Source organism: Podarcis bocagei (assembly GCF_964188305.1).
Source record: "Podarcis bocagei genome assembly, chromosome: 13".
NCBI lineage: Eukaryota > Metazoa > Chordata > Lepidosauria > Squamata > Lacertidae > Podarcis > Podarcis bocagei.
Window position 1 is genome coordinate 39,336,845 of NC_138138.1, and position 26,742 is coordinate 39,363,586.

The 26,742-nt window shown below is 45.1% G+C and overlaps 2 protein-coding genes across 7 annotated transcripts in view; one reads left to right on the top strand and one right to left on the bottom strand.

The window, feature by feature from the left end:
- Positions 1–16,660, bottom strand: part of IZUMO1 (izumo sperm-oocyte fusion 1) — a 21,263-nt gene extending 4,603 nt beyond the window's left edge. The window contains exons 1-8 of one of the 4 annotated variants that reach the window (XM_081168776.1): positions 16,611–16,660; positions 13,662–13,736; positions 10,864–10,947; positions 10,129–10,149; positions 6,936–7,016; positions 5,672–5,772; positions 2,532–2,682; positions 325–496 (exon numbers count right to left, since the gene is read on the bottom strand). In XM_081168776.1, the coding sequence (XP_081024902.1) occupies positions 325–496; positions 2,532–2,682; positions 5,672–5,772; positions 6,936–7,016; positions 10,129–10,149; positions 10,864–10,947; positions 13,662–13,736; positions 16,611–16,653 (728 nt within the window). In that variant the 5' untranslated portion in view covers positions 16,654–16,660. Of the gene's footprint in view, positions 1–324; positions 497–2,531; positions 2,683–5,671; positions 5,773–6,935; positions 7,017–10,128; positions 10,150–10,863; positions 10,948–13,661; positions 13,737–14,938; positions 15,069–15,678; positions 16,123–16,610 lie in introns of those variants that run through there. The other 3 variants (XM_081168774.1, XM_081168777.1, XM_081168775.1) reach the window with 3 other exon arrangements.
- Positions 16,661–18,896: 2,236 nt separating this feature from the next.
- Positions 18,897–26,742, top strand: part of NTN5 (netrin 5) — a 48,786-nt gene continuing 40,940 nt past the window's right edge. Inside the window, exons 1-3 of one of the 3 annotated variants that reach the window (XM_081168401.1) lie at positions 18,897–20,148; positions 21,199–21,304; positions 24,515–24,752. The gene's annotated coding sequence lies outside the window, so the exon portion shown is untranslated. The other 2 variants (XM_081168402.1, XM_081168403.1) reach the window with 2 other exon arrangements.

A 26,742-nucleotide genomic window follows, 5' to 3' on the forward strand; every position in this document is an offset into this window, starting at 1 on the left:
ACTGATCCTCTTACAGAGAGTTTACCAGGCATTCCCCAGTCTCGCCTTATACACTGCTATGTGTACCTCTCCATCCACACACACACATGCACAAACACCTGAGGGTAGTCTATATCCATATGTCCGTCTTTTAGCCCTCTGGGATGGTGGTGCAACCTCAAGGGTGCCAGCTGACCTGCTGAGTAGGGCGTTGTGTTATTTCCAAGCTTAAAGGGGGCATTTGGGAACAGAGGCTCTCAAGATGGAGGGGTGGACCTGGCGTACCCTAGTGTTAACCTATTACCAGTCACCCTCGGGGTGCCATCCCAGCTCCCCAGGACTCACAATGCAAGAACGATGAAGACAAACAAGCCGCCTGTGCCCCCAATCACTATCCAAACGGAGAAGTCGGCTTGAGGGGGTGGAGCCCTGGATGAGATCCCCAAGGCAAGGGGGACTGTCATCGTTGTGTGTGACGGCCGGGGGAACCACGTGGTCTTCCCAACTGCAGGCACCACTGAAGAAAAGAGATTAGAAAGAGAAGGTCCTTCAATCAATATATCAGCTAGATGAATTAGTTAAAAACTCCTTAAAATAACCTTTTAAAAGGCATCCCTGATTAAGTGGACAATGCTTTTTACACACACACACACACACACACACACACACACACACACAGAGAGAGAGAGAGAGAGTGATTTTTTAATATAGGTTCTTATAAAGACTGATGGGTGCCATCTTACATGATGATGATGATGATAATAATAATAATAATAATAATAATAATAATAATAATAATAATAATTTTATTTATACCCTGCCTCCCCCAGCCAAGACCGGGCTCAAGGCAGCTAACACCAGGCATAAAAACAATTGATTAAAATACAACTTAAAAACAAGATTAAAATATATAGATGAGGCGATCCTCTTTCCCTCTCACACTGGTAAGAACGTCTCTTCTTCCTCCGGGCCTCCTTTTTATTGTGTGTTCATGATGCCATGTGATCATGATGCTGTTGGGGGAGGGGGAGTCACACTTAATCCTATGTTTGTGCCTGGGAAAAGTTTCAGGGCGCTCGCACTGCTTCATTTCCAATCAGTGCACAACCTGTCACTTCCTGCTGAAATCCTGTAACTTTTTATACCACCAATAATAAAGCAGGATGAATCTACTAGTAGTGCACTATCACTGTGTCAAGAAAATGCTGCAGAATTCACCCACACAGAAACAGCAGTTTGTAGGGAGACCTAGGATGGAGTCTTCTGTTACATACAGGCAGCGACCATTTTGCACAGGGGTTCCATTCCTGGCCACCTCCCCCTGCATGTCGGTGGAGTGTGCAAAAGCCCACTCCGCCCCGTTCTGCTCAGTCGCGCATCAACTAGATGTGTGCAATATGGTCGCTGCCTGTATGTGCAACATCGAATGGCAAATATAAAATACATTTTATATTCAAAACTATTATTTAGCCAAATGCAAGCATGCAGACATAATTAGTTAAATCTATTTTTTATTTGTCCAATAAGGCTACATCCCTAAACACACCAAGGAATAAGTTTCACTGAACTGAATGGGACGTACTTCTGCATAAGCATGTATGGCTATCTGGGATGCTTTACTATACCTTGCCTTGAGTTTCAACTGCCCCCTGCTGGCTATTTGCCAGTACTACAGCTCTGCAAAGTAAAAAGGAAAGCTAGTTCATCTTAACAGAAGCTACTAGATAGATCCCTTTGGCCATATAACTACAGCAGGCAACATGGTTCTGAGGTGAAATGCATGTTCTCCATCTGCTCTGTTGAAAAGTCAGCTCCATCAGGCTCTTTCCTCAACTTTCACCAGCAGCCAGTTCATCAGGCAATTGGAGACAGAGACAGATGAGACAAGAATTCTGTACCTGAGAAATAGTGCCTGAGGGGTTTTTGCCTGCCTGCCTGCCTTCCTATCCCTTTTCCTTTTGTGTCATGTCCTTTAGAGTGCAAGCCTCTCTGGGAGACTTTTTGGTTAAAAAAAAGAGAATTTTTAAAAAATGCTTCAATTTTATTTTTAAAAAATGTACATACAAGGTGAAAATTCCCTATCCATTTCCACTTAAACAACATCAGGCAGCAGGCCTGTGAAAGTCTATGGGACCTTGGAAAGCTACTGCCAGTCGGAGTAGATAGTTTGGGACTAGGTGGATCAACAGGTCAACATCCTCCCGAGAATGCATGAGGAGGCCTTGCGAACTATGTGGGATAACCTTAAACTCCAATGCCCCTGGCGCCCAAACACGCACTGCCATCTACTCATTTAGGCACATGTGAGGAGGGGTTCTCTGCACATGCACAGTTGCGCTGCTCATGACGGGCTGACGATTGCCCCTTGCATAGAGGAGCCTTCATGCATGAGACTCAGTACGTGTGCAGACCCCCTTCTCACATGCAAGTGGCGTGGTGGTGGGGGCTAACCTATGTAGTCATATGTGTACTTTGGACGTGGTGTGTGTGTGTGTTGGGGGTATGTTATCTGAGCCCTTTAACATAGTCGACTCTTCCCCATATTCACTTACCTTGTACTAGGAAGTCAAGGTAGCTAGAAACAGTTCCCTGCAAATCTGCCATATCGCACCGGTATCTGCCCGAGTCATTTACGTTCACCTCCTTCTTTACCAGAAAGGATTCCATACTGCTGCTCATCGGTTGCAGCTTGCCTTTCACTACCTAAGAAGAAGGGTTGCATTTGGACACTAGCATTGAGAAAGAAGTGGCTTTTCGTGCATGTACAGTCATACCTCGGGTTGAATGTGCTTCGGGATGAGCGCGTTACTTCCGGGTTTTGTCGCTTGCGCATGCACAGACGCTCAAAATGACGCACAGACACGGGTTACGTTTGCTTCTAGATGCAAACAGGGCTCCAGAACGGATCCCGTTTGCATCTAGAGGTACCACTGTATGTGTTTTCCTGCTGACAGGAACCTCTGCAAAGCTCTCTTTGACTCCAGCCCACCACTGTCCATGTTCAAATCCAATGCTAGGCCCCCACAGGGAGTTGGAGCACCACAGAGAGCCCCAGCTGAACAACTCGCTTCAACAAAAGTTGAAAGCAGAACGAGCCCTTCTAAGGATCTGCCTCTCGACTCAGCGGCGTAGTTAGCCGCTCGGGTGCCCAGTGCCTCTCTGCAGCCTCCCCCTCAGCTGTAGGGCAGCTGAGGGAGAGGCGGTGGGCAGATGCAAGTTCCATGCTTCCGTTTCAGGCTGTGCTGAGCCTGCGGGCGCTCAAGGCCCCACGTCACTCCCAGGAGAGACGCGTGGCTCAGGCAATAAGTGCCAGCCTCTGCGGTGTGACGCCAAGTGCCAGCCAGGTTTTGTTGCATTTGTTGACTGAACTAAAAAGTTTTGTGAGCCCTTTTTAAAAAACTCATATTTTTGTCATTTTGTCACCCGCCCCCCTCAGTGATGACACCTGAGGCAACCTGCACCCACTGCACCCCCTTTCCTCCACCACTGTCTAGACCAGTGTTTCCCAACCTTTTTTGGGCAAAGGCACACTTGTTTCATGAAAAAAATCTCGAGGCACACCACCATTAGAAAATGTTTAAAAAATTAACTCTGTGCCTATATTGACTATATATAAAGTAACTCTCTTTAATAGGAATCAATGAAGGCATATTCTACATATGTAGCTGAAATAGTCGAAAAATTCTGAGTTGTAAGAATGGGCTTGTATCATGCCAGATGGGGAAAGGTCACTTTTTACTTATGTAAAAAAAAATAAAAAAATAGTAACAGCATAGAAGGTAATGGTTAGGCTAGCATCCCTCTTCCAAATATGCTAGGTTTTTATTTGCAGGGACTGTTCTACATGGGAAAGCATTCAGCACTGTCATTCTCCCATCTGCCATCTGAATTGGTACTATTCTGGGTCAACTTACTCTGCTGCATGTGTAGATGAAAATGGCACCAAGTGTGCGGGAGGGGGCAGAACAGGTTTCAGATACAGGATATTAAGCATACACGTACTTCAGATTGAACTGGTTGCTTGCTTTGCAAGTTTTCATTTCCCAAATGACTGCCTTGGCAAGCGCAATACCTACCAGGCTCAATGCCGGTCTCGCGCTGCCGCTTCCCGCGCTCTCAAGGACCCGGGAGGAGGAAGGCGTGAAGGGAATCCCAAAGGCGCGAAAACCTCGCGCATGCGCAGGCCTTCCGCCTGCGACAGCCCAGTAGGCCGGCCGAAGCGAGCGGCGATGGGATGTGGGAGGGAGGGAGCTCGCCGCCCTGCATGTGCCTACGTGGGGCACGTTACAGCCCCGTGACGTCAGCGCCACGCAGGCAGCCAGGCAGGCAGATGGCGAGAGCCCCGCGCTGGGCGGCCTCTCCTCGCCGCCGCCGCCCCGCCTCTCGCCACCCGACTCACCCGCCTCCCTCCCACGGCACACCAGGCAACGTCTCGCGGCACACTAGTGTGCCGCGGAACACCGGTTGGGAAACACTGGTCTAGACTACCTTTTCCAGGCTCTGCCCCCTTGTGGATAACTTAAAAGATGGGCACACCTTCTCTGTTCTATAGCCTCCTTCCCAGGGTGCTCCCTGGAGCACTAGACTGGTGAGATGCAGCAGGAGACATTGGATTCCTATGGCTCCGGTGTGTGAAAGGATCCTTGGCTCTAGCCCTACAGACCCTGGCGATCTGGGTGCTTGTTCAGTGGGGTCCCATCTGTCAGCCCCAGGTTCTGTGATCTCCTGCTCTTCAGCATCAGATTTGGAGCCCTGAACCTGGTCTGACTGCATAGCTGAGGATACTGCAGCCTTTGACCCCAAACCTCCATCAATAACTAGATTCTGTGGTTGTACAACCACCCATAATAGTAATGGGGGATTTTGTTTCTGGGCCAAATTCTGATTAAGGCCCTAAATGGATTGGGACCCGAATACCAGAAGGAGCACCTCCCCCTTCCCATATTGTAAGATTCTCAAAGGAAGCTCTTTCCCATCTTCCATTGCTGGGCGAGATGTGTGCTGCCGTTATGTGGGAGAGAGCCCTTCCCTTAGAAGCCCAACTGGCACAAGGCTAAGACTTACTTGTTTGCCCAGACATTTTACTTAGCTGGTTGTTGGTTTAGTGTGCTCTGTGGCTGTTATTGTTGTGTATTTTATGGTTTTGTTTATTTTGGGTGCCTGCTGCACAGACAAAGGGTGAGTTATAAATATTAGTCATTATCAGCATCAGATAATATATTTTCCACACTGGTTTGAACTCCAACTTATTTCCTTGTTAAAGTGAGGTCCAGAGTGGTGTAGTGGTTCAAAGTGTTGGACTAGGGTCCCCAGATGTTGTTGGACTACAACTCCCATCATCCCTGACCACTGGTCATGCTGGCTAGGAATGATGGGAGTTGTAGTCCAACAACATCTGGGGACCCACAGGTTCAGAAACACTGTAAGGAGACCCAATTCTCTACTGAGACATGAAGCTCACAGAGGTTGTGGCCACCTGTCACACTTTCTGCACTTAACAAGGTTGTCATGAGCATAAAAAAGGGGGCACATGCATGTCGCCCTGAACCCTGCAGCATGAAAATGTGATTGACACATAAGCTAACTCTTGGCATGGGTGGGGAGTTACAGGTCAAAAATCAGTAGCAGTAGATTTTTGGGGAGGCAAGTGGGCTGGCAAAGGGGAAGGCCACTTCTCAGAGGCACTGCCTACCCGGTAGAAGATGTATTTCTTCACACTTTGACTAAGCTTGTGCCACTGCAGAGCACAATCCAGAACCAGATCTTCATCCATTTCCACTTGTATCCTCCTTTCTGCAAAATCCAAGTATCCAAAATCTGTTCTTCTAGGTACTTAACATTTAATCCACTACTGCCCGCCACATATGAAACATTATCATTGATTGCCCACAAGTAAAACCGTTAGAACATACAAACAGCACTCTAAGAAGGCACCTTTTTTTACTTATACAGGGACACGTTGTTAGTTGTTGCTATTATTTAAAGTGTTTGTACCCTGCTCTTCAGCCTAAAAGAGAGTGGCTTACATATAGTCAAAACAAGACAGTCCCTATGATATAGAGCCCAGCAAAGCCATCACCTAAGTACTAATGGGACTGGCAGGGAAGGAAGGAGCCTGCTGGGGATTATTGTGTTCAAGGTGGAGGAAGGGGATTGGTGAAGGGCTTGGTGGAGAAATCTGGGAGCTGGGATTTTATTCTCAGGGCAGGATGAGTTGGGTGGTCACCTGGGCATCACCAGAGAGAGAGAGAGAGAGAGAGAGAGAGAGTGTCACATATTCACATAAAATGTGCATGTGCTCATTTATATAATAGATGCAAATTAGAAAAACAACCTGGTCCACCATAGTGGGGGAAACTGAGTAGGTGACTTGCGTGCCTGCTCAGCCTGTTGCCCAGGTATTGCTAAGGATGGATAGACAACCTATGGTTGCTCTCTGGTCTTATGGTTTTTTAAAACAGACATCCCTTGGGCAGAAGATTCCTGCATCGCAGGGGGTTAGACTAGATGACCCGAGGGGTCCCTTCCAACTCTTTGATTCTATGATTCTAAGGACACTAGCTGCATACAACTTCCCTCCACTGGCTGTCAGAAGCCATAGCAAGGTTTGGATTGGAGAAGGGGAGCTCTCCCATTTGGTCCCAAAAGTTCTGAATTCCCACCCCCCAAAATTGTAGCTCAACTGGGGAGAAGGGCAACATGGCCGTATTCCACTGTCAAGCCCAGTGGAAACTTGTCCCCTAGGGTGAATGGGGCACTACTCTGCCAACTTCAGTCTCCTCCCCTCAGCCAATGTTCCCCTTCCTGCTTGCCTTCTTACTTACAAGTAGTCCCAGTGGGTCCGTTTAGACTGGCCTCGGGCGTCTTTCTCTTGAATCTCAATCCTGCCAGGCCCTGTCTTCTGCCACAGATTTGTAGGCCCCAAACTGAGCCTGCTCCCTTTTCTCAGCTCTTACCTCCACACCGGTATTTCTTGTTGCATGTGTAAGTCCGTACCAGGCACGTGAAGCAATTAGTAAGCACGTAGCTCATCACACCTGCAGAACGAGAGGACCAGAAGGAGGGTTCTGGGTTCGGGCAGAAGGGCAGAAGGAGGGTGAACTGGAGAGAAGGTGACAGATAGTGGGACAGGCACAGCAATCTGGCTCACCAAACACAAACTCCCCTGGGAACAAATCTCTTGGGAATAAATGATGGCACTACAAGAAGAAGAAGAAGAAGAAGAAGAAGAGGAGGAGGAGTTTGGATTTGATATCCCGCTTTATCATTAGAGTCTGGTCTGGGACCGTAATAAATTCAGTTCAAATGATGGCAGTGGCCTTGTGCAGCTCCTGTTCATTGCTGCTTTGAGGCTGGAAAATAGGGGTCACCAACTGATTCTATGCCTCCACCCCTCTGGTCTGCCCCACTCCTACACCTATAACAACAGAAAGTAGTGCATGTGTGAAGATAAGCATTGCCATCCTGGGTTTAGCACATTGGTGTTAGCAAAAAACAACAACAACAACCCAGCTTGCCCGTCATTTTAAATATAACTCAAACACCCTGACACTGAAATTTCATAATGAGCTGCTGGGTCAGGCCAATGGCCAGCATCCTGTTCTCACTGTGGCCAACCAGATGCCTATGGGAAGCCTGCGGAAAGCAGGATGTGATCACAAGAGCACTTTCCCCTTCTGCTGTTTCCAGCCACTGGTACTCAGGGGCATTACTGCCACCTGAAAGCAAAGCATAGTGAAGGGGAGTGAAAGCATTCAGGACAAGAAAGGTAATAGTTTTTATTTGCTACTGATCAATAAGGGAGACTCTTACCAGTTCAGCATATCAGAGTGAGAGCACTCGTGGTACCGGGTGTGGAGTGTAAAGCAGTCAATTCACTCTCTCTACTACCCACCAAACTCAAACCTAATCAAGGAGTCAGCTATACAGCTGCAAATAAAACTTTTTAAGTGTGTTTTAAGTGCAATATACAATGTGACACTAGATGGCGGTGGTGAGCCTCATGGAAAATTCAATGGTGTTTTTGTGTTTTTTTAAAAAAAAACGCTTTAAAAAAAGAAGAAGGCTTTTCAGAACAGTTCTCATATGTGCGTAGATTCCACCCAAGTCATCCTTGGCACATCTAGATTTGATTTCCTCAAAGGCCCTAACAGAAAAAGCTCCACACCTGAGGCACTGACACCAAGTGTAGTCACTTTAGTACTCACTGGCATTACTTAAGGTAAGAGTGAGCAGATTTCTTAGCATTCCTCTGGCTGATTTGCAGTAGATCGGCAATTGTTTAACAACAGCAATAGGGTTTCCGCCCCCTTTAAATTAGGCTGCTAAGACTAAGAAAGCTTGGAAGATGACATGGAATGGAGTTTCGGGTGAAAGGATGCTGAGCTTGGTTCAGGTACAGAGAACAAAGTCTGTGCTTTGTTCCTTCAGTGCCTATTTCTTCCACTGCCACCTCTGTTTCTGCCTTTCTGCTTCTCTAATTTCTCAACCAGGATAGCTATGCTGCTTCTAGCCAGCAATGCTTCTGTTCCGTTCTAACTTCCCACTCTAAACTAGCTAGCTGTATTCATGTCTATCTGGTACTCAACACCTTCCTCTTATCCCTATAGACTTTTAGATTTAACTCCAAAGCCACCAGTCCAACTGGAGTGTGTGTGTGTGTGTGTGTGTGTGTGAGAGAGAGAGAGAGAGAGAGAGAGAGAGAGAGAGAGAGAGAGAGACTAACAAAACAGAAATTTTAAATTCTTATAGCAAAACATTTTGGCTTCTGCCTTCTTTATTCTTCTTTATGCTTTGGTTTGTTGCTTGGTTTTAATTGACCATAGCAGCAGCTTAATTTGCCCCATTGTGTGTATTGACTCTGAGCATATCAGTTGGATACAGGTGGACAAGGGCATCCCTTTACATATGTAGACATGGTTGTGCTGTAACATCATATTGCTGTTAATGGCAGATCCACAGGAGCCGGCTGATAAGCTATCAGCTCTAATAGTGCAGAACTCTCCTGGGGCTTGTTTCGTGTATTAACTAGGTGGGAGGGTTTGGCTGATCATTTGGGGTTTCTGCCTCTGGCAGCAAAAGGCCTCAAGAGACTCCTGAGGGAAGGAGCCATAGTTCAATCGCAGAGTACATGCTTTGAATGTAGATGTCCCCAGATCTGGTCCTGGCATGCCTAGCTAGAACAATCAGATCGCATGTGAAATGAATGACTTTTCTCTGTCTGAGACCCTGGAGAGCTGCTGCCAGGGAATGTAAACAACAGTACCTCAGGTAAGGCTTCCTCTGACCGGGGAAGCCTATGCATGTAAGCACTGATTTGCAGCCATTTTGTTCTCGGGTAGGAGGAATTGATCCATTTACCCCAGACATCTGGCAGGTGTTACCTCCCTCTCCAACATCTGGCAGGAGAAAGTCGGAACACTTCTGCAATAGCCCCTCTCTGATAAGGAAGTCTTGAAAGCCAGAGAATGGCTTTTCCCCTGCTCCACTTACAACAGGATCTCTTCCTTATAAAGGAGGTGCCATACCTGTCCAGGTATGGTCGAGAACCAGAAATCCAGGACATGACAACTTTAGCAGTCAAAACCGCTTTTGACCAAACCGCTAAAAAGATTGTGACGGGCTTGAAGTTGTATGGCTGCAGAGACACAATACTTTGAAAGCACATATTTTCCCTAAAATAAGTATGAGTGCTACAGTTTAAGGGCTTGTGGGAATTGTAACTCTGTGAAGGGCAGACTATAGTGCTCCTAACTGATAAAGACCTACAGATTACACACCTGGTAGCCAAATTTGCTCTGGCAGCTAAGAAGCTCCGTTCTGGATATGTTAATGCTCTCTAATTTTAATTTTTTATGCTGTAAACTTTTTATAGGGTATGTTGTGTGATTTTAAAGGAAAGCCTTGCCTTGCTCTTTGCGGTACACTGTAAGGCCTTTGGCTATGCACACACACACACAAAATCTAAATGTTGAGGGGTTAGAAAATGACAGAGAATCATGTGGATGGACATGAATTGAACTGTGAACTGTATGTGAACCAAACTAGTTCATTTCTCAAAGGGCTGAACGTGAACTAGAATTAGTTCCTTTGGGGACAGGTCGAACTAATTCCTTTTAAAAATGAACTCTCTAAGTTCATTTTACTCACCGCATTCATTGCTGCAATAATCTGCAAAGAGAAAGAAGGAAGGAAGTTGGCAGTTGCGTGTGTCTGTACACCCCCCTCCGCCCACACACCATTGTCAGTAACCCAGTTAGGATTGCCAACTTTTGAACTGGCCCCTGGATCCCTTACAGCTGATCTGGTTAGCATCTATTTAACTTCAGAGGATGAGCAGGTGTTTGTATGGTGCAAAGGGAGAAAGAAGGACCTATAACCCCTATCTAAAGGTAAAGGACCCCTGACAGTTAAGTCCAGTTGTGAACGACTCTGGGGTTGTGGCGCTCATCTTACTTTACTGGCCGAGGGAGCCAATGTTTGTCCACAGACAGTTTTTTCCGGGTCATGTGGCCAGCATGACTAAGCCGCTTCTGGCGAAACCAGAGCAGCACATGGAAATGCCGTTTACCATCCCGCCGGAGCGGTACCTATTTATCTACTTGCACTTTGACGTGCTTTTGAACTGCTAGGTGGGCAGAAGCAGGGACCGAGCAACGGCAGCTCACCCCGTCACGGGGATTCAAACCGTCGACCTTCCGATTGGCAAGCCCAAGGCTCAGTGGTTTAGACCACAGCGCCACCCATGTCCCATATAACTCCTATCTATAACTATTCATTTTATTTTTCTATTACTAACTAGGGACTGCTACCCTTGCCTGCCTCACCTGCCAACCCCTTCACCCACCCGCCCCATATGGCTCAGCCAAGCTATGCACAGCTTACATGTTGCAACTCTGGGCAATAGCTCGTGAAAATAAGTCAGTAGCTTCTGAAAACACGAATCCATCTCTTTATGAAGCTGAGCCTCTGCAAAGGAAAAGCAAACGGTAAGAGCAGGAGGTCTAGGTGGGCTCCATGTTTCACAGGGCCCTTGGACAAGACACCCCTCCGTCAGGAAGCTGACCTCCTCACGGTCATGTTCACCAGCTCCTCTTCCTCTTCCCCATGGTTGCTGCCAACGGAGGCTGGCCCATTCAGGCTAATGGGGCACTGCCCTACCAACCTCAATCTGCCAGGCCTTCCCGTCTTCTTACTGTAGCCTTATTGGAGTTCACCGATTGGGTCTGCGTTGCTCCGGGACAGGAGGAAGGAAGTCAAAATGACACCGAGGTTGGTTCAAAGAAAGAGTTTATTCTGCTCTCCGGATAGCAGAAGGCACTTGCGTGATTAGTCCCCAGCAAGTCCAAAGAAATGACAGGTTTCATGCAGTTTATATATCCTCCAGGCACCCTCTCACTCCTCCCCTAGGAGCCCAACCACGTCGGCCTATGTTCTGACGTGTTTTCTTTGTTCCCCTGGAGAGCCAAGGCCATCCCTTGCCTGTCCTGATAAAGGACAGAACTGTTTATGCAGTTGTGTCCTTATTATGGTTTTGCTCAACAGTTCAAGTGCTCTCTTTTGAAAGAACAAAAAGGGGGGGTTGAGTCAGTTTTTAAACTTACTACACAGAAACCCATTCCTTCATTACATATAACCAATCCAGTGGGTGGCACTGCCTATCAGCTTCCTAATCCCTTGGTGCAAGCGCTGTCCCTGTGGAACTCAGCTGGGAGGGCGATGGGGACAAAACTAGGACTAGTTGGCTCTGCCTCCACATACTGTTTGGGCTCTTTGCCTTCTGGCCCACCAGTCCCACACGGCACCGGCCACCACTGAATTGCTACCACTTGCTTGCCTGCTAGCAGAGAGCCAGGGAGAAGGCAGGCAGGCAGTGGCACCTCCTTCCTCTTTCCAGCACTTCTATGTCATAGAGAGATGTGGGCAAACAAGAAAGCAGTTGACGAAGAGGAGGAGCAGGCCCAGGGACCCCCACATGCCGTGTGGACCCCTGGCGCCGTCCCTTTGCATGATGAATTGTGATGTTCAAAAGGAGGAAGGGCCAACAGTGGGAGTGCAATATAAGCCGGAATGTTTAGAAATGCGCATTTTAAAATGTAGATTTTTGTTGGGTTTTTCTTTTTTTTAATTGTTTATTTAGTCTTCTGATTTATTAAATGTATATGCCACCCTGAAGATCACAGGGTGGTTTACATGACACACACCACCATTTTGTGCTTTTCCCCACCCCATGTTTTTCATCCGATCTATCCTCTAAAACAAAGTTTAACAGCATGCAGGAGGAGCAGAGTCGAAGGAAACGCTTCTTCCAGTTCCAAATTCCTCCCCAAAGACCTAGATAACAACAGAAATAGCAGGGTTTCCAGCAGGGGCGCCCAACAACTATATTGCCTATATAATTCAGGATTATAATTCAGTTAGGAGGCAGCAGAGCTACATAAATATGAACAAACCTGCTGTCAACCACTGTGATCAGAAACATGCATGTATCTGAGCATGACCTCTTGAGCCACATTTTACATTCCCCCCTTTATTTTATGGGAAATAGGACTGGGATCATTATTTCATTTATTTTTGAGCCAAGAGCTTGTGGAGTGGAAATTTATTCTAAAAGTGTTGTTTGTTTTTTTAAGACAGTGTGCCTATTTGTCATTTTATGGATCCACTGTTTCCCTTGGCAACTGCTCTGGTGCCACTCTCCCTCCCAAGGTGCTGCTTCTTTCTCCTTCCTTCAGAGTAGTTACATGGGTGAGCCCACCCAATCAAGAATCCTAAAGTGAATATACATGTAATGTCATGAGGCCATATAATGAATCATATTTGGCTGGATGATGGTGTCAATGAGGGCAAGTGAGACCAATTTAAATGGGCAACTGAATAGCACAAAAATTAATCCAAGGAGGTTTCTGTATACATGCAGGCTAACACCCCACTCCATTCTTGTGGGAATGGGCTATAAACAGAGTTTTGATGAATGTGTTTATTGTGAGAGTGGAGCTCTTAGTGGATGCACATTGTTTACTGTGTCCATACAATGTTCTGAGCTTCAGAAGAAGCCAGGAGTTTTGTTAGGTGGGCAGCCAAAGTTGATGAGCTTCTTTTGGGAAATCACAGGTAAAAATACCCCCATTGCAGGGAGCTAGCTTTCAGGGGGGGGGCATCTGCTTGGGTGGGGGAAAACCTAAATTGATTTAGTACTTTCAGTGCTACGCCCATGATGCCAGCCTGCATTTCTCCCCTGTTTAAATCAGATTTTCCCTGTTGGTGGGAAATCCTCTGTGTATTTGTGTTTAATGTTATGAACAACCCACTTGGAAGTTCAAAGTCCCATCTGGAAACACTCAGACTGATTTGTCAACACAGTACCTACCCAGTAGATAGCGATGCACTATATTGAAGAAACCACCAGATGGCAACGCCTAGTTGGTTGTGAGGCAAAAGGCACTGAAAGATTTACAGTGTAAAAGACTGGGCAACAACCAGCCAGATATATGAATGAGCTGGGCAGCCAAAGTAAAATTATCTTGACCTACATTTGAGGAGCATGCCTTCAGAGGCCGCACCAGACACTTTGCTGAATACATTCCAATATACATACATGCAACATATTACAGCCATTTGGAAGATAACAGTCATATATTCCTGATGGCCATGTGATACCATTCATTTTAGCATATCTCTACCTTTAACTTCATTTTCCATGATGTGTTTCAAACAGCGTTTGAAGTGGGCACCTAAGTCTGCCAGCGAAAAGTCATCTGAAGAGAATGGAGGGGGGGGGATACAGTTAGGGAAAAAATAGCCAGCTTCATTCCATCTTTTTTTATTCTGAATTGCCTTGCGAATCACTGAGCGCTGTCTGCCTCCTTCCCCATAAAGCTTTCTTGCAGGGCCTGATGTAGAAAGAAGCCAGGCACCTCCACAGATAAGAGGTGTATAATGCCTTTGAACATGGAGTTTTTGTTCAGAGCAACTGCAGCTTGTTTTCCTCTTCCTTCCATTGTTTTTCTCCCTATTATTGTATGTCTGCATGTTAATATGTATTTATTATGCATAAATCCCATGTAAACCTGGGAGTTAAATCCCACCGGAGTCAATATTTATTCAGTCAAATCTCTATGCAATCCTTCAAAATAAACCTCAGGGCAGCTCACACAAAACTATACAGACATAAGAGCATAACATATGCCTGCAGGTTCAGGCCAGTGGCTCTTCTCACAGTGGCTGACCAGAACATAGCCGTTCTGGCTAGCAGCCATTGATAGCCTTTATCTTCCATTAATTTCTCTAATCCTCTTTTAAAACCATCCAAGTCGGTGGCTGTCACTGCTTTCTGCGGGAGCAAGTTCTACAGTTTAGCTACGCACTGTGTGAAGAAGTACTTAGAATCCTTGAATTGTGGAGTTGGAAGGGATCCAGTGGATCACCTAGTCCGTCATTCAGCTTGACTGGATGTCCATGAGTTCCAATGTTAGGAGAGAGGGAGAAGAAAGTCCCTCCACTTTTTCCATGCCAAGCACGATTGTTGAAACTGCTATCATGTGGCCTCTTATAGGAGCGTAAGAACTCAACGATAACTCAGCTAACTTCTTCTGACTCAAATAAAAGGCGTAGGAATATGCCAGAGAAGATTGGTGCCCCATCTTTCTTTCAAGAATAGAAATCCTCCGAATTAGATTAGAGCACAGCATTAAGAGAAGAACAATAAGATTTAAACCCAAACTGAAAGCACGCCACACACAAAAGCACCGTCAAATAAAAATTCAGTAGTGACAGCCACCAGTCATCAAATTGTCAATTTACTAAACCAAAGGCCTCAGTCAGGACACTTTCTCACCAGAGGTGAAGGCCAGTATGGCGGCCCCAGTATGGCGGCTGCTCTCCTCAGTTCCACACACGAAGTTTTTTTTTTTACCACAGACTAGCTTAGGGGGCACATGGCAGGCCAGGCCACAAGCACCTGTCTCTGTTCTCCACAACCTGGACTCCATCCCTCAGTCACCCTCTGCTTAACTGTGGGATTAGCCCTCTTTAGCCAAACGATAAGAGCTCAAGGACGAAAAAGCCAGGTGGGCCTGTCTAGGGAGGATTTTTTGATGACAAATTTTCTGCTATCTCCTATCTACCTGCCAAACTTCAGGTGGTGGGTAGGCACAGTATCTCCTTAAATTAAATCTCCACTGTCCTGTTACACACACACACACACACACACACACAAAATATATTGCTTAAGTCTCATCCTTCTTTCCTAGGGAAGTGAGTGTCTGTGAGGGGGGTGAGGTTACCTGTCAGGGAGGCCTTTTTTCAGGCCTTACCTGGCAGGAAATAATTTACCTCAGAGTTCTAGATTTTGAGGCTGATTCTTGGCTGGGTCCCCAGACCAAGCTGCCTTCTGCACTCTGTTTTTATTTTGTCGCATCTAGGATATGCCATAAGCTACTAGGTTTTGTTGACTGGGCCTCTAACATTTTAATACTAAGGGCAGGGCAATTAATGCAGTTTATAAGATAATATGCTATCCAGCCCACAACTTGTACAATTAAAGTTCCAATGCAAATAAATAAATAAATAAATATGCATGCAGATCCTATTAAGGGATGCAGAGGTCAGAGTGGTGCCTTTGGACCCTGGAATTCTTAATATTCACCCCCCAAAATCATGGGTTCCCTGGCAGGAGCACTGGGATGGGTGCAGCCATACCAATAACAGCCATGTATTTTTTTTGATCGATTTTCTGATGAGGGAGCTCTTCTAAGAAATTATCCAAGTCTGCCTTCAGTTTTGTTTTGAGCTGTTGGTTCCAGAAGAGATGCTTGTCCAGGTAGATATCTTTGAATTCCTTCACAACTGCCATGGCATCTGCATTGCATTTCAGGCATCCATGGGATCCTGCAATGTCCTGGGCTATTAGCCAAAACACTAGCCAAGGCATCGCCCTTTGCTGTGGTTGCCAGAAAGGAGCCTTGGCCTGCGTTGAGGTGACGTCATAGCTATGACATCACAAAGCCCACATGTTCTCAACCAATGCAATAATAATCACGGTTGAGTTTTATTTATTCGAAGCATTCCTACCCTGCTCTTCAGCTGAGAAAGCATCTTACAAAGATCAGTTATAAGCCAGCCCTTTCCTACGGACTTAAAATATGAAAGACATGACACAAAAGGAAAAAGGGATTAGGAAGGAGGAGGAAAAACAAACTCAGCCACCAGTTCTCTCTGCTGTGAATACTTTTCCTCATTCCCCCCCCCCTCTTTGGCCAAATAGGACCCAGGGAAAGGAGAGGGGAGAATGCCCCCCGGGGGGGGGGAGAGAAATGGGGCTTTATATCCATTTCCCAGTTACCAGTGATACTTCAAACACAGGTAGCATACAAACCGTACATTGAAAACACACCTAAAGCACACACACCACAAAATAATTCTGGAAGCTGTGGTTTATCCCTCACAGAGCCACCCTCCCCAACACTTGCAAAAAACTGCAGTCCCCAGGATTCTATGGGAGTAGAGGTACTTTAAATATGCTTTAAACATATAGTGCATATGCAGCTCCTGAGATGCAGATATTCACAATGGTACAACGACTAGCACAGAATGCCAGGGTAGTCATATATCTCAATGTAGGCCACACATACTTGTATTGTTTTGGTGGCGGCTGTCTTTGATATGCTGCACCATCAAATACAGGCCAAATGGGTACAATTAAACCTTAAAGTGAGTACTTGATACCAAATTAATATGGTCCGTAACCTCTGCCCAGAAAAAGAAGCAATTGTGGAGCACATGTAAATAATGTATATTAAACTCGCTTGATCTATGCTGTTACTGCCAATAAACAGCTGATGCAGATGCAACCAGCATCTCTTTTCTGAGGGGGCAAAGAGGAATTCAATAAATTTGGATGAGCAGTTTCTGTTGGATTCAGCATAATATTATGCAGGTTTTTTAAAAAATAAAATTAATTGAAAACAAAGCCAATTGTGATTGTCTGCCTGTTCCTTGTCTTTCATGAAGGAGTTCATTCAACTTATGCATTCAGGGGTACCATGGCCAGTGGGTTTGCCACAATCACTTCCTCTGCCCCCAATAACATTTTTTCATAATGCAATAAAAATAAAAACAATTTTTTAAAAACAATAACAGGAAGATTAAAATAAAATAAAATGCAGAATCTACAAAATCACTTTTAGATAATCCTACAGATGACTCCCAGGCATATTGGGTGCTAGTGTGAAATAGCGGTTAGTGTTGGACTAGGACCTGGGAGAGACCAGGATTCAAATCCCTGCTCAGCCATGAGACTCACTGGGTGGCTCTGGGCAGGTTGCAGTGTCTTGGCCTAACCAACTTCACAGGGCTGTTGTGAAGATAAAATAAGGGAGGAAGAGATTCGTGAACTCCTCCCTGGAAGAAAGGCAGGATATAAAATTTGTTGTGCTTTTTTCTTTTTTTGTCCACTTATTTCACCATCTGATAGAGGTGTCTTTGCACCTTTTTGTTGCAAAAATATTTGGCATGTGCACACACTGCAGTTTTAATACAGACGACAACCATTTTGCCGCAGGTTCCATTCCTGGGCCCTGCGCACCTTGGTGGAGTGTGCATAAGCCCAGCCCACCCAGCCCTGTTACGTTCTGCCCCTGTTACACCCCCATTCTGCCCTCTTCTGGGTCCAAAAGGGCCACGTGTTGGTGGTTGTACGTCAATTGAATGCGCCCACAATGGTCACCTCCTGTATATTAAGCCCCATCTCCTCTCGTGGTGAAGGAGGTGAGGACAGGTGACCCCACCTAGGCCCGAAGTCACCCCCCCCAATAATCACCCCAGGCCTCAAAACTGTCCAAAATTCCTTTTGTCTTCTAAAAATCCACAGCTAAAGTTTTCCTCTGCTAAGATGCTGTGCAAGGGCAAATCGTTACTTTTATCAGTAGGTGAGAGCTTCAAAAAGGCTAATGAATAGGCTCTGTTCAGGGCAGGCCTGAGAACGGACTTTTATCTCATTCAGTAGCAACAACTTTGGACATGCTGAACCGCTCTCATTCCCCTTTCCTGGGAAGAGTCCAAAAGAGTCCTAACACAGCAGCTTTCTGTTCATGCTCAGGGGAACTCGAGGCAGGACTTTGGAGGAGGAGGAGAAAGGGGAGGGAACTGGAAGGGGAATGTATGCTCTGTGCAAATGACTGTGAACTCGTGCTTGTTTGTGAACTATCACACTTGCTCCTTCTACCAGTTCATGGATGGTAGAAATAAAGCTTTTTCTCCGAAACTATTCCTTGAGTGTCTGTTGACTCCCATTTTCCCTTTCCCGGGCGCAATATTTTTCCCCGCCCAAGGGCAAAGCCTCATAAGGCTACAGTGGGTCATGGGAAACTGCTTTCATTGGTCTGTCTGCGACCACTGCCTTCCTGCTCCCCATCACACCTTGTCCACTCTTCCCCATTCTCTTCATAAGACCTGCCAGTTTACCATTTAAAATAGTTTTTGCCAATGCCTCTGTAGCAAATGCAACCACTCCCATCATTCTGGGAGCCACCTTGCCCTTCTTCCTCAGAGCAAGAGGCATTATGAGCTGCAAACGCTCTTCGAAACCCTTGCCAAGGCTGCTAAAAAGTCTGAATTGTAAGCTAAGTTTGTATCCCGGCTTGCAGTCCTGGCTTACAGGGCAAGTGCCAACACCAGTTTTCCCTTTCAGATGTCATAGTGATGATGGGTGATGGTAAATGATTATTTAAACTGGGGGAGTAGGGAAGGAATCATAACCCGTAAGGGGAGGAGAGGAAGGAGCTTGCCTGAGGCTGTGTACACACTTATACCTTTAAAGAACCTTTGGAGCACATTCTTTCCAATAATAATAATAATAATAATAATAATAATAATAATAATAATAATAATAAATTTATTTATACCCCGCCCTCCCCGGCCAGAGCCGGGCTCAGGGCGGCTAACACCAATAAAATCACAGTAAAAACATAATGGGGGGAAAGGGGAGGGGAGAAAAGGAAAGGGAAAAAACCCAATTTAAAATACAGGTTAAAATGCAATTTAAAATGCAGCCTCATTTTAAAGTAGCTGATAAATCAAAACCATAAGGGGAGGGAAACATAAGGGTCAGACCGAGTCCAAACCAAAGGCCAGGCAGAACAGCTCTGTCTTGCAGGCCTGCGGAAAGATGTCAAGTCCCGCAGGGCCCTAGTCTCTTGTGACAGAGCGTTCCACCACGTCGGGGCCAGTGCTGAAAAGGCCCTGGCCCTAGTTGAAACCAATCTGACCTGCTTGAGGCTTGGGGCCTCCGAAGTGTTTTTATCAAGGAATTCTGGAACTTGTAGTTTACTCTTCACAGAGTTACAATTCCCAGAAACCTTTAATAACCTACAGGGCCCAGAATTCTTTGAAGGGGTGGGGAATGTGCTTCAAACGTGCTTCGAAGAGATTGTGTGTACGCAGCCTGAGGCTCATCCCCATAGCGCCAATCCATAGTTTAGCATTTAAAATGGGCCTGGTTCAAGATGTGTGTCGGACTGCCCCCTTATTATAATACTTCTCCCTCACCCCCCCCCCATTCCCAGCTGACCTGAGGAGGTCAGTTCCCCAAAGGCCTCCTCTCTCTTCACTTTGCCCAACCCGACCCGCCACGCCTCATCATCTTGTAAATTCCTGGGCCGTGTCACCCTTTCATCGCATCTTGTATATCGGGGCTCTGGGACCACCTGGCCTTGTGGGGTCAGAATAACTGCGGTCACGGTCTGCTCTGCATTAATTAACCTTTGATCCTTAACGGGCACCCCGGGGGAGGAGAGGCGGGAGAGCCTCGTAAAAACAACAGGGAGATTAATGGCAAGCGAGCAATTTCACTTTCAAGACTTTTGGACAGCTGAGGGGGGCGGCGAAAGGAGCCCATCGGACGGGTAGTGAGGGCGGGTGGAAAGGGGGCTTGTGCAGCAATCTGGGAACCGGAGAAACCTATCAGGCTGCAATAGCAAAAAGAAACCCTGTGAGCAGGGTTGCCAACTGATGGAGGGGGAAGCAGCCTGGCCTGCTCCTGCGCTCTTGACGCCAGTTTGATTTGCAGAAATCAGAAGAGGAAGCTTTTTTCTCAGCATCAGGATAAACTTTACCAACTGTGTGAAAAGCACAGCTGCAGAGGCCAGCTGGAAAGTTGGCGACCCTGATGCAGTGAGTCCAGATTACTGTACTTGGCTCTAGTTTTAGAATTTGATCTTAAATTGTACATTGCAGGCATGAAAACATCTGAAGATCATTGTATGTTGGGATTTATTTCCACTGAATCCATTAACTCAAATTATGCATTAATATTAGAAGCACAACATACATAGCTTCTTGGGCCCAAACCTAATTATTAATTGCAGTGCTTTTTTTCTTAAAAATGTTTAGGGGGTACTCTCATTTTCCTACTCATTTTGAAATACTGCCCCTCAATAAGGCCAAACTTAGATTCACAAAATGTTTAGGGGTATGCGTACTGATTACTGATTAATCATTAGCATCTTATTTGTGAGTTTTTCTGATATTTGCAAATGCCTCTGTGCCATTTCCCTCTCCCTTTCTAGTTTAGTTTTAATTGATCTGACAGCTATTTAATTGATAGTATGTTTCAGCACAATCCTATACATGTTTACTTTGAAATAAGCCCCTCCCCACTATGGGACTTCTTCTCTTGTGCATTTAGGATTAATATTGCATTGTTATTCAGGTGGTGTTTTTTTTAATTCCTGCCTTTTTCTGGTTGCAAATTCACTTTCTCCTCTATAAAGTATTATCTTGTGCTATCAGCTGCTTAGACATGTTTAACCGATTATTTAATTTTAAATTTACTGAATGAAACCAAATAATTAAACGGGCATTACCAACATCTCAATATAGTTTCTTTTTTAAGGATTTGAAAAGATGGGTTTAATAACTTTAGTAAGCAATTTAATAAGCAAAAGTGACACTTGGTATTAGGAATGTGGGAAAATGTCAGTTTCAGGTTCTCATTTTTCCAACAATAAATTTAGTTCTCCACATTCTCATATCACACACACACACACACACACACAGACACACACACACACACACACACACACACACACACACACACACTTTGTGAAAATTCGTAAGCTTTTCTCGTAATATGCACATTATTGCAAAGCAATTTTCTATCATGTACTCCATTTTTCTATGTTATTTTCACTTTTATGTATTTATTTTCACACTTTGCCCTAGGGTATGCAATTACTTGGCTGGAGAACCACGTTGCAAAATCCGGAGGCGTTTAAATGTTGAAGGATGCTGTTTCAGTTCATGAATTGTTTTGGAACATGAGAATTAGGTAAGTTCACCTTTAAACGCTAATTGAATAACATTTCTCCCTCATTCCCACTTGATGGAAGGAAATTTCGCTTTGGGAGTCTTTAAGATTAATCTTCCCTATTATTGTCAGATAAAAAAAGGCAAACTGGATTTAAAACGAACAAGTTAAACCCCCGCAAGTATTGTTTATTTAAGATAACTTACACCCTGTCTTTCAGCTGAAAAATACTGTAGTCAGGGAGGCTGACAGGAAATTCATACAAGTCTTTTTAACAAAAAAAGAACAATTATAAAGTCATGTTTTGGAACAGGCATTGGATGTGGCCCTCCAGATACTGGACTACAACTCCCTTCATCCCTGACCACTGTCCATGCTGGCTGGGGCTGCTGGGAGTTGGAGTCCAACAGGATCTGGATGGTGACGGGTTTCTACATTCTTGCTATATGGAAGAGCAAGGCATTCCAGCACTGACCTCGGCCAGAAATTATCCACTCCACTTGCCTGTTGCTGTGGTTGCTAGAAGGAAAGCTGGCTGCTAGAGGGAAAGCTGGACCAATTTCTCTCGGATATGACAACTAGGGATTGAAATCTCTGAATATATTTATTCTGTGCTACCTGTGTCTCTGTTCATTCACAAATCCGTTTCATGTTATTTCCACATTAATCTGGAATTTTTTAAAAAGATGCATGAAAACCCCAATTTAAATATGAATCTAAATTTGTATCCTTGAATAGGTTTTCTCAGAAAATGTATGTTGCAAAATAGATTTTCTCGCAAACTCCGCATATATTTAATCAAATGTAAACTTTGGGAAAGTGGGAATTCCAAAGGATATCTATTTTCTGATCCACTCATTAAAGCTTGGGAGGTGCAGTACAAGAAATCCTCAGGCATCCCTGATGACAACTATCTGCTTTGCATACAAAATGGAAGGAAAACCTCTAATAATAATAATAATAATAATAATAATAATAATAATAATTTATTATTTATAGCCCGCCCATCTGGCTGGGTTTCCCCAGGAACTCTGGGCAGCTCCCAACAGAATATTAAACAGAATTAAGCTTCAAACATTAAAAACTTCCCTAAACAGGGCTGCCTTCAGATGTCTTCTAAAAGTCAGGTAGAATCTCAGGTATGAATGTAATCCTATGCACCCTAATTTGAGTAAATCCCACTGAAGTCAGTGATAATTATTTTAGAGCACCATTCGCCAAGCCAGGGCTGGCCTGTTCATGAGGCGGGGTGAGGCTCCACCTGCCCTGCCACCACCACTGCCAGAGAATCAGCAATGGTAGCAATTTCCACGAGATTTCTCCAGAAACTGCCACTGCCGCTTCAAGGACAAGACCACACAACGCAGCAGTGGCATCAGCAGAGTGACGGTACCTTCCGGTTCCACTTTAAGCAGCAAAACGGGATGCACCAGCCTGTGCCCTCTATGTGTTTTGGACTACAGCTCTAATCAGCGTCAGCCAGCACAGCCATGCTGCTTGGGGCTGATGGAAGTTGTAGTCCAAGACATCAGGAGAGCAGATCAGCAAAGGCTGTTATAGAGGGACATGCATGGGATCAGGGCTTCAGGTTTCTTTTTTCAGCATATTGGGCATAGGTGGATGGAACTGGTGTGTCTCTGTATGGACTGCTGCGACAGCTATTTATGACAGTCCTGTTTATTAATCATGCTGGCGCAGTGGGGGATTGAAACTGTGGTTCAGACTTCAATTACTCTGCTGACTGAAGCTTGCAAGTGTGTCTTTCTCGCTTGTGCTATATTTTGGGTTTGCTTTCATGTAGCTTCATATTGGACGCTACTGCATTTTATTTATTTATTTAGAGATTTCAGACCAATGGTACCCTTGAACGGTGTGAAAAATATTTAAGAGATTGCTCTCATTTCTTACTTAGAAACTAAATGTCCCCATTAAAAAATTGGCTTTTATATTTGGCAATTCATTAATTCCACAGGCAATTATTTGGTTGCCACCACTGGGTTCCAAATACTGATTTACCCTACTATGATTATGCAACACTGGGTACATTTAAATAGTAAATTTGATTTTTTAAAAAACGATTTTATATAGGTAAGTCCAGATGACCCTGGAGGCTGTTGGTAGGTACCTTTCCAGGGAAGGGAAATGTAAGATGGGGTGGAGTTTCAGATTGAAGGCGGTGCCTTTTCTAATTTGAAGCTCCACCCCATTACTCTGTACACTCATCCCCTGAAATGGCACATGGTCATTTGGACATACACACCTCAAATTAATAAAAACCGGACTTCAAATAATTCCACTGCAGTGGACAGTGAGGCAATGTAATTTTGGGTAGAAGGCAAATGGCTGTGCAACAGTGCTGAATGTGGCAAAAACAGGGTGGAACGAAAAAGGTTCCTTCTTACATCCTTAGCAACTATGCGACAGCACAAACCTGTGCATGTTTCTTTAGCAGTAAGTCCCATGGTATTCAACGGGCCTCGTTCCCGTTGTCCCAGGTAAGCTGGCACAGTATTGCCACCTCTCTTCCTCCCCGCAACCCCCATTTTATGTAATTCCTCTTTCCTGACCTGTGGGATGGGAGCGGAAAGTCGCGTTCTTCGGCAAAAGCTCGATGAGTTGCTACACCATGCCCCCTTCCCATAGCCATCATCTCATGGCCATCAGGCCCCTCCCAGATGACCTTTTTAATTACATTTGTGGTGTTTGCGCTCATGATCTATCGGGATGGTCGTATACGATCCTGCTTTCGATACTGTTTGTGCCTGCCAAAGCTTTGGGGTGTCCACGCGGCTTCATTTCCAACCAGTGCATATCCCGTCATGTGTTTGTCTGAGAAAGAGAGCATAACTCTCTTTGTCTCTCAACTTTTTCACATGCCTCCAACCTGGGTTTATTTCACGGTTCGTGGCAATGCATGGATCCATTTGCCTTGTGCTCCCCTTTCTCATTCTCTCTCGCTCTCTCTTTCTCGCTCTCCTATGCCATCTGCCCACCTGTCCGCATGTGTTTGGGGATCTGTCTTCTCGGGGTGTTCCCCCCCCCCTCCTTGACACACTGTTTATCACTGTCAGAAGCCCACTCGCTCAGTCCAGTTCCATCAGGGAATGTAGCAACCACAGGTCAAAGCCCCAGAGTTCTGGAAAGCTCTTTCACCACCAGTGGCTCATGGTTCGAGGCCTGGGTGAGAAACCTGAACATCCAGGCTTGCATAGCTCATTAATGCTTCAACAGATCATTGGAGGCTCTATTTCCCCTTCCCCATCAGTGGATCCGATCTGACTCCATGGGGCGACCGTCTGCCATTTACCCAAGGGCTCGTAAAACTCGCCAAACTTCCTCATAAACTCCCAGCAAAGAAGGTTTCATTTTTAAGAAACTCCAGCCCAGCTGATATCAGATTCCAGGAACCTCGGTGGAGAAGAGTGGTGGACGCGGTCTCCAGACACAAGCAATCGGGGGGGGTAAAAAGGTTGGTTTGCTATCATCGCTGTATTGTGTCACTATGTTATTGTATCACATTGAGGGGTTCCCCCCCCCCTGCATTCTTTTCCCTAATGCATGATAAATCCTAGCGCAAGCAGCATGCGCAGCCAAACCCGAAAAATGCGATCAGAGAAATATTTAAGGCAGCAAAGTCTGCAGCATTCGCGTGGATATGTTATCTGCATTATATCGGCCTTACCGATGTTTTGTGGAATAATGGGAGGTAGATAATACCCCAGCTAGCAAATGCAACAGAATGCGGACACGGTTATTGGAGATCGAGATGTGTGGCACCAGAAGCCTGCAGTGTTTATATTGCAGCATTATCCAAATGAAGCCGTAATATCTCAGCTGACGCAGGCAAGGAAAATTAGACAGAGATTAGCCAAGCGATCGAGACAGCTAATGTGCCGGAGCTCAAATCGCTAAATATATCCATAGTTACAGCAGACCTTTGGTAATAAAATGTGTAATAGATGCCGGGAGATGTGACTGGTGTTGTAGCTAGCGGCTCATTAGTTGTTTATATGCCTGGGCTCAGTGACAGTTTTGTGGAGAACCAGGAGAGCTTTTTAAGGTTTCCTGAAATGTATTTTTTTGGGGGGGGAGTTCCCCCAAGTGTTTGAATCTCAAAACTTGCAAATATTCCATCTCTTGTCCCTCCGTCTTCCTGAAATCCCGGGGAAATCTTGAGTTGTCCCAAGTGACATGTTGAAATTATTATGACCTTCCGTTTAATGTTTTGTTAGTTTATTACATTCACCGCAGCTCACAAAATGAACAGGAGCTGGGCTGAGTAGTCTGCTAGCGTGAGCGATTGCTCTGGCTATGGCAGCTTTATGTTGATGTTAGCTAGCCAATTTCGGTGTAATGGATTCTATATTGCTTCAATACACACAAAAATATTTGCCGTTACATGTTATGCAGGGGTTGCAACTTATATATGCAGTAGCTTCCGCTATACATTTTGTGCGCCTTTGGAGAGAATTTGTTTTGAAATCATTGCGGTTTTTGAGGGTGAGGAGGAGAATCTCATCTAACCTATCTGTACTCAGTTTGATTACATTAACAATTTGGTGAAAATCCATTACACAGCCATAACATATTCAAACTTGGAGCAGGCAAGTTTTCTTGTTGCTGACATTGGATCCTCACTAACATGGTGTTTGTTGAAAATGCACTGAGGAAAAAATACGTTAAAAAACTGTAAAGTTTCACCTCATTTAAATTAAAATGGGTTTAAAACACCACCACATTACTGCTTTGCTGACCAGATACTGAATTGCTGTGAAATGGTTCTTCTTCATAACTTGTACAATTCGATTTTGGGTAAAATTTCCTACTCCACTTTAGCAACTTACATAGTGTGTATGATATCAGGTGGGCTTGTTTTTTTTTTAATTGTACAGAGGACAGATAGACTACCAATGCAATCCTATACTGTATATATATATGCTTACAGTAAGTCCTACCAAGTTCAGTGGCACTTATTCCCAAGCAAGTGTTTACAAGATTTCAGCCTAAATGCCGCAGTTAAGAAATTCTTCCAATTCTAGGAACAATTCTAGAAATGACCTTTCTGTTGCTAATAATAATAATATCATGAAGCAAGAGTTAAGGAGATGTATACACAATTCAGGGGCTCTTGGGGTGAACTTGAAGATTTACTTCAACATTCCCATCCAATATTAAATATACTTTTATTATATTACGTGGAATATCCTAGTGGAGCTGAAAATGAAAGGCAAAATGATAATATTTCCATGGTGCCTGGCAGCCAGCATTCCCTAGTAAACTGTTTTGGAAACCTTCAAATCATGCATTTTCCTACAGCTTAGAAATGCTCATGTCCTGCTCATGTGAGATTTGTGTTCTTTTTCTTTGGATCGTAAATATAGCTTCCCTTCCCAGCGCTACCGTTATCTGCAGCGTTTCAAGGTTTAGCAAATGCAGGCAAAGTTCTTAGAGAGGGTATT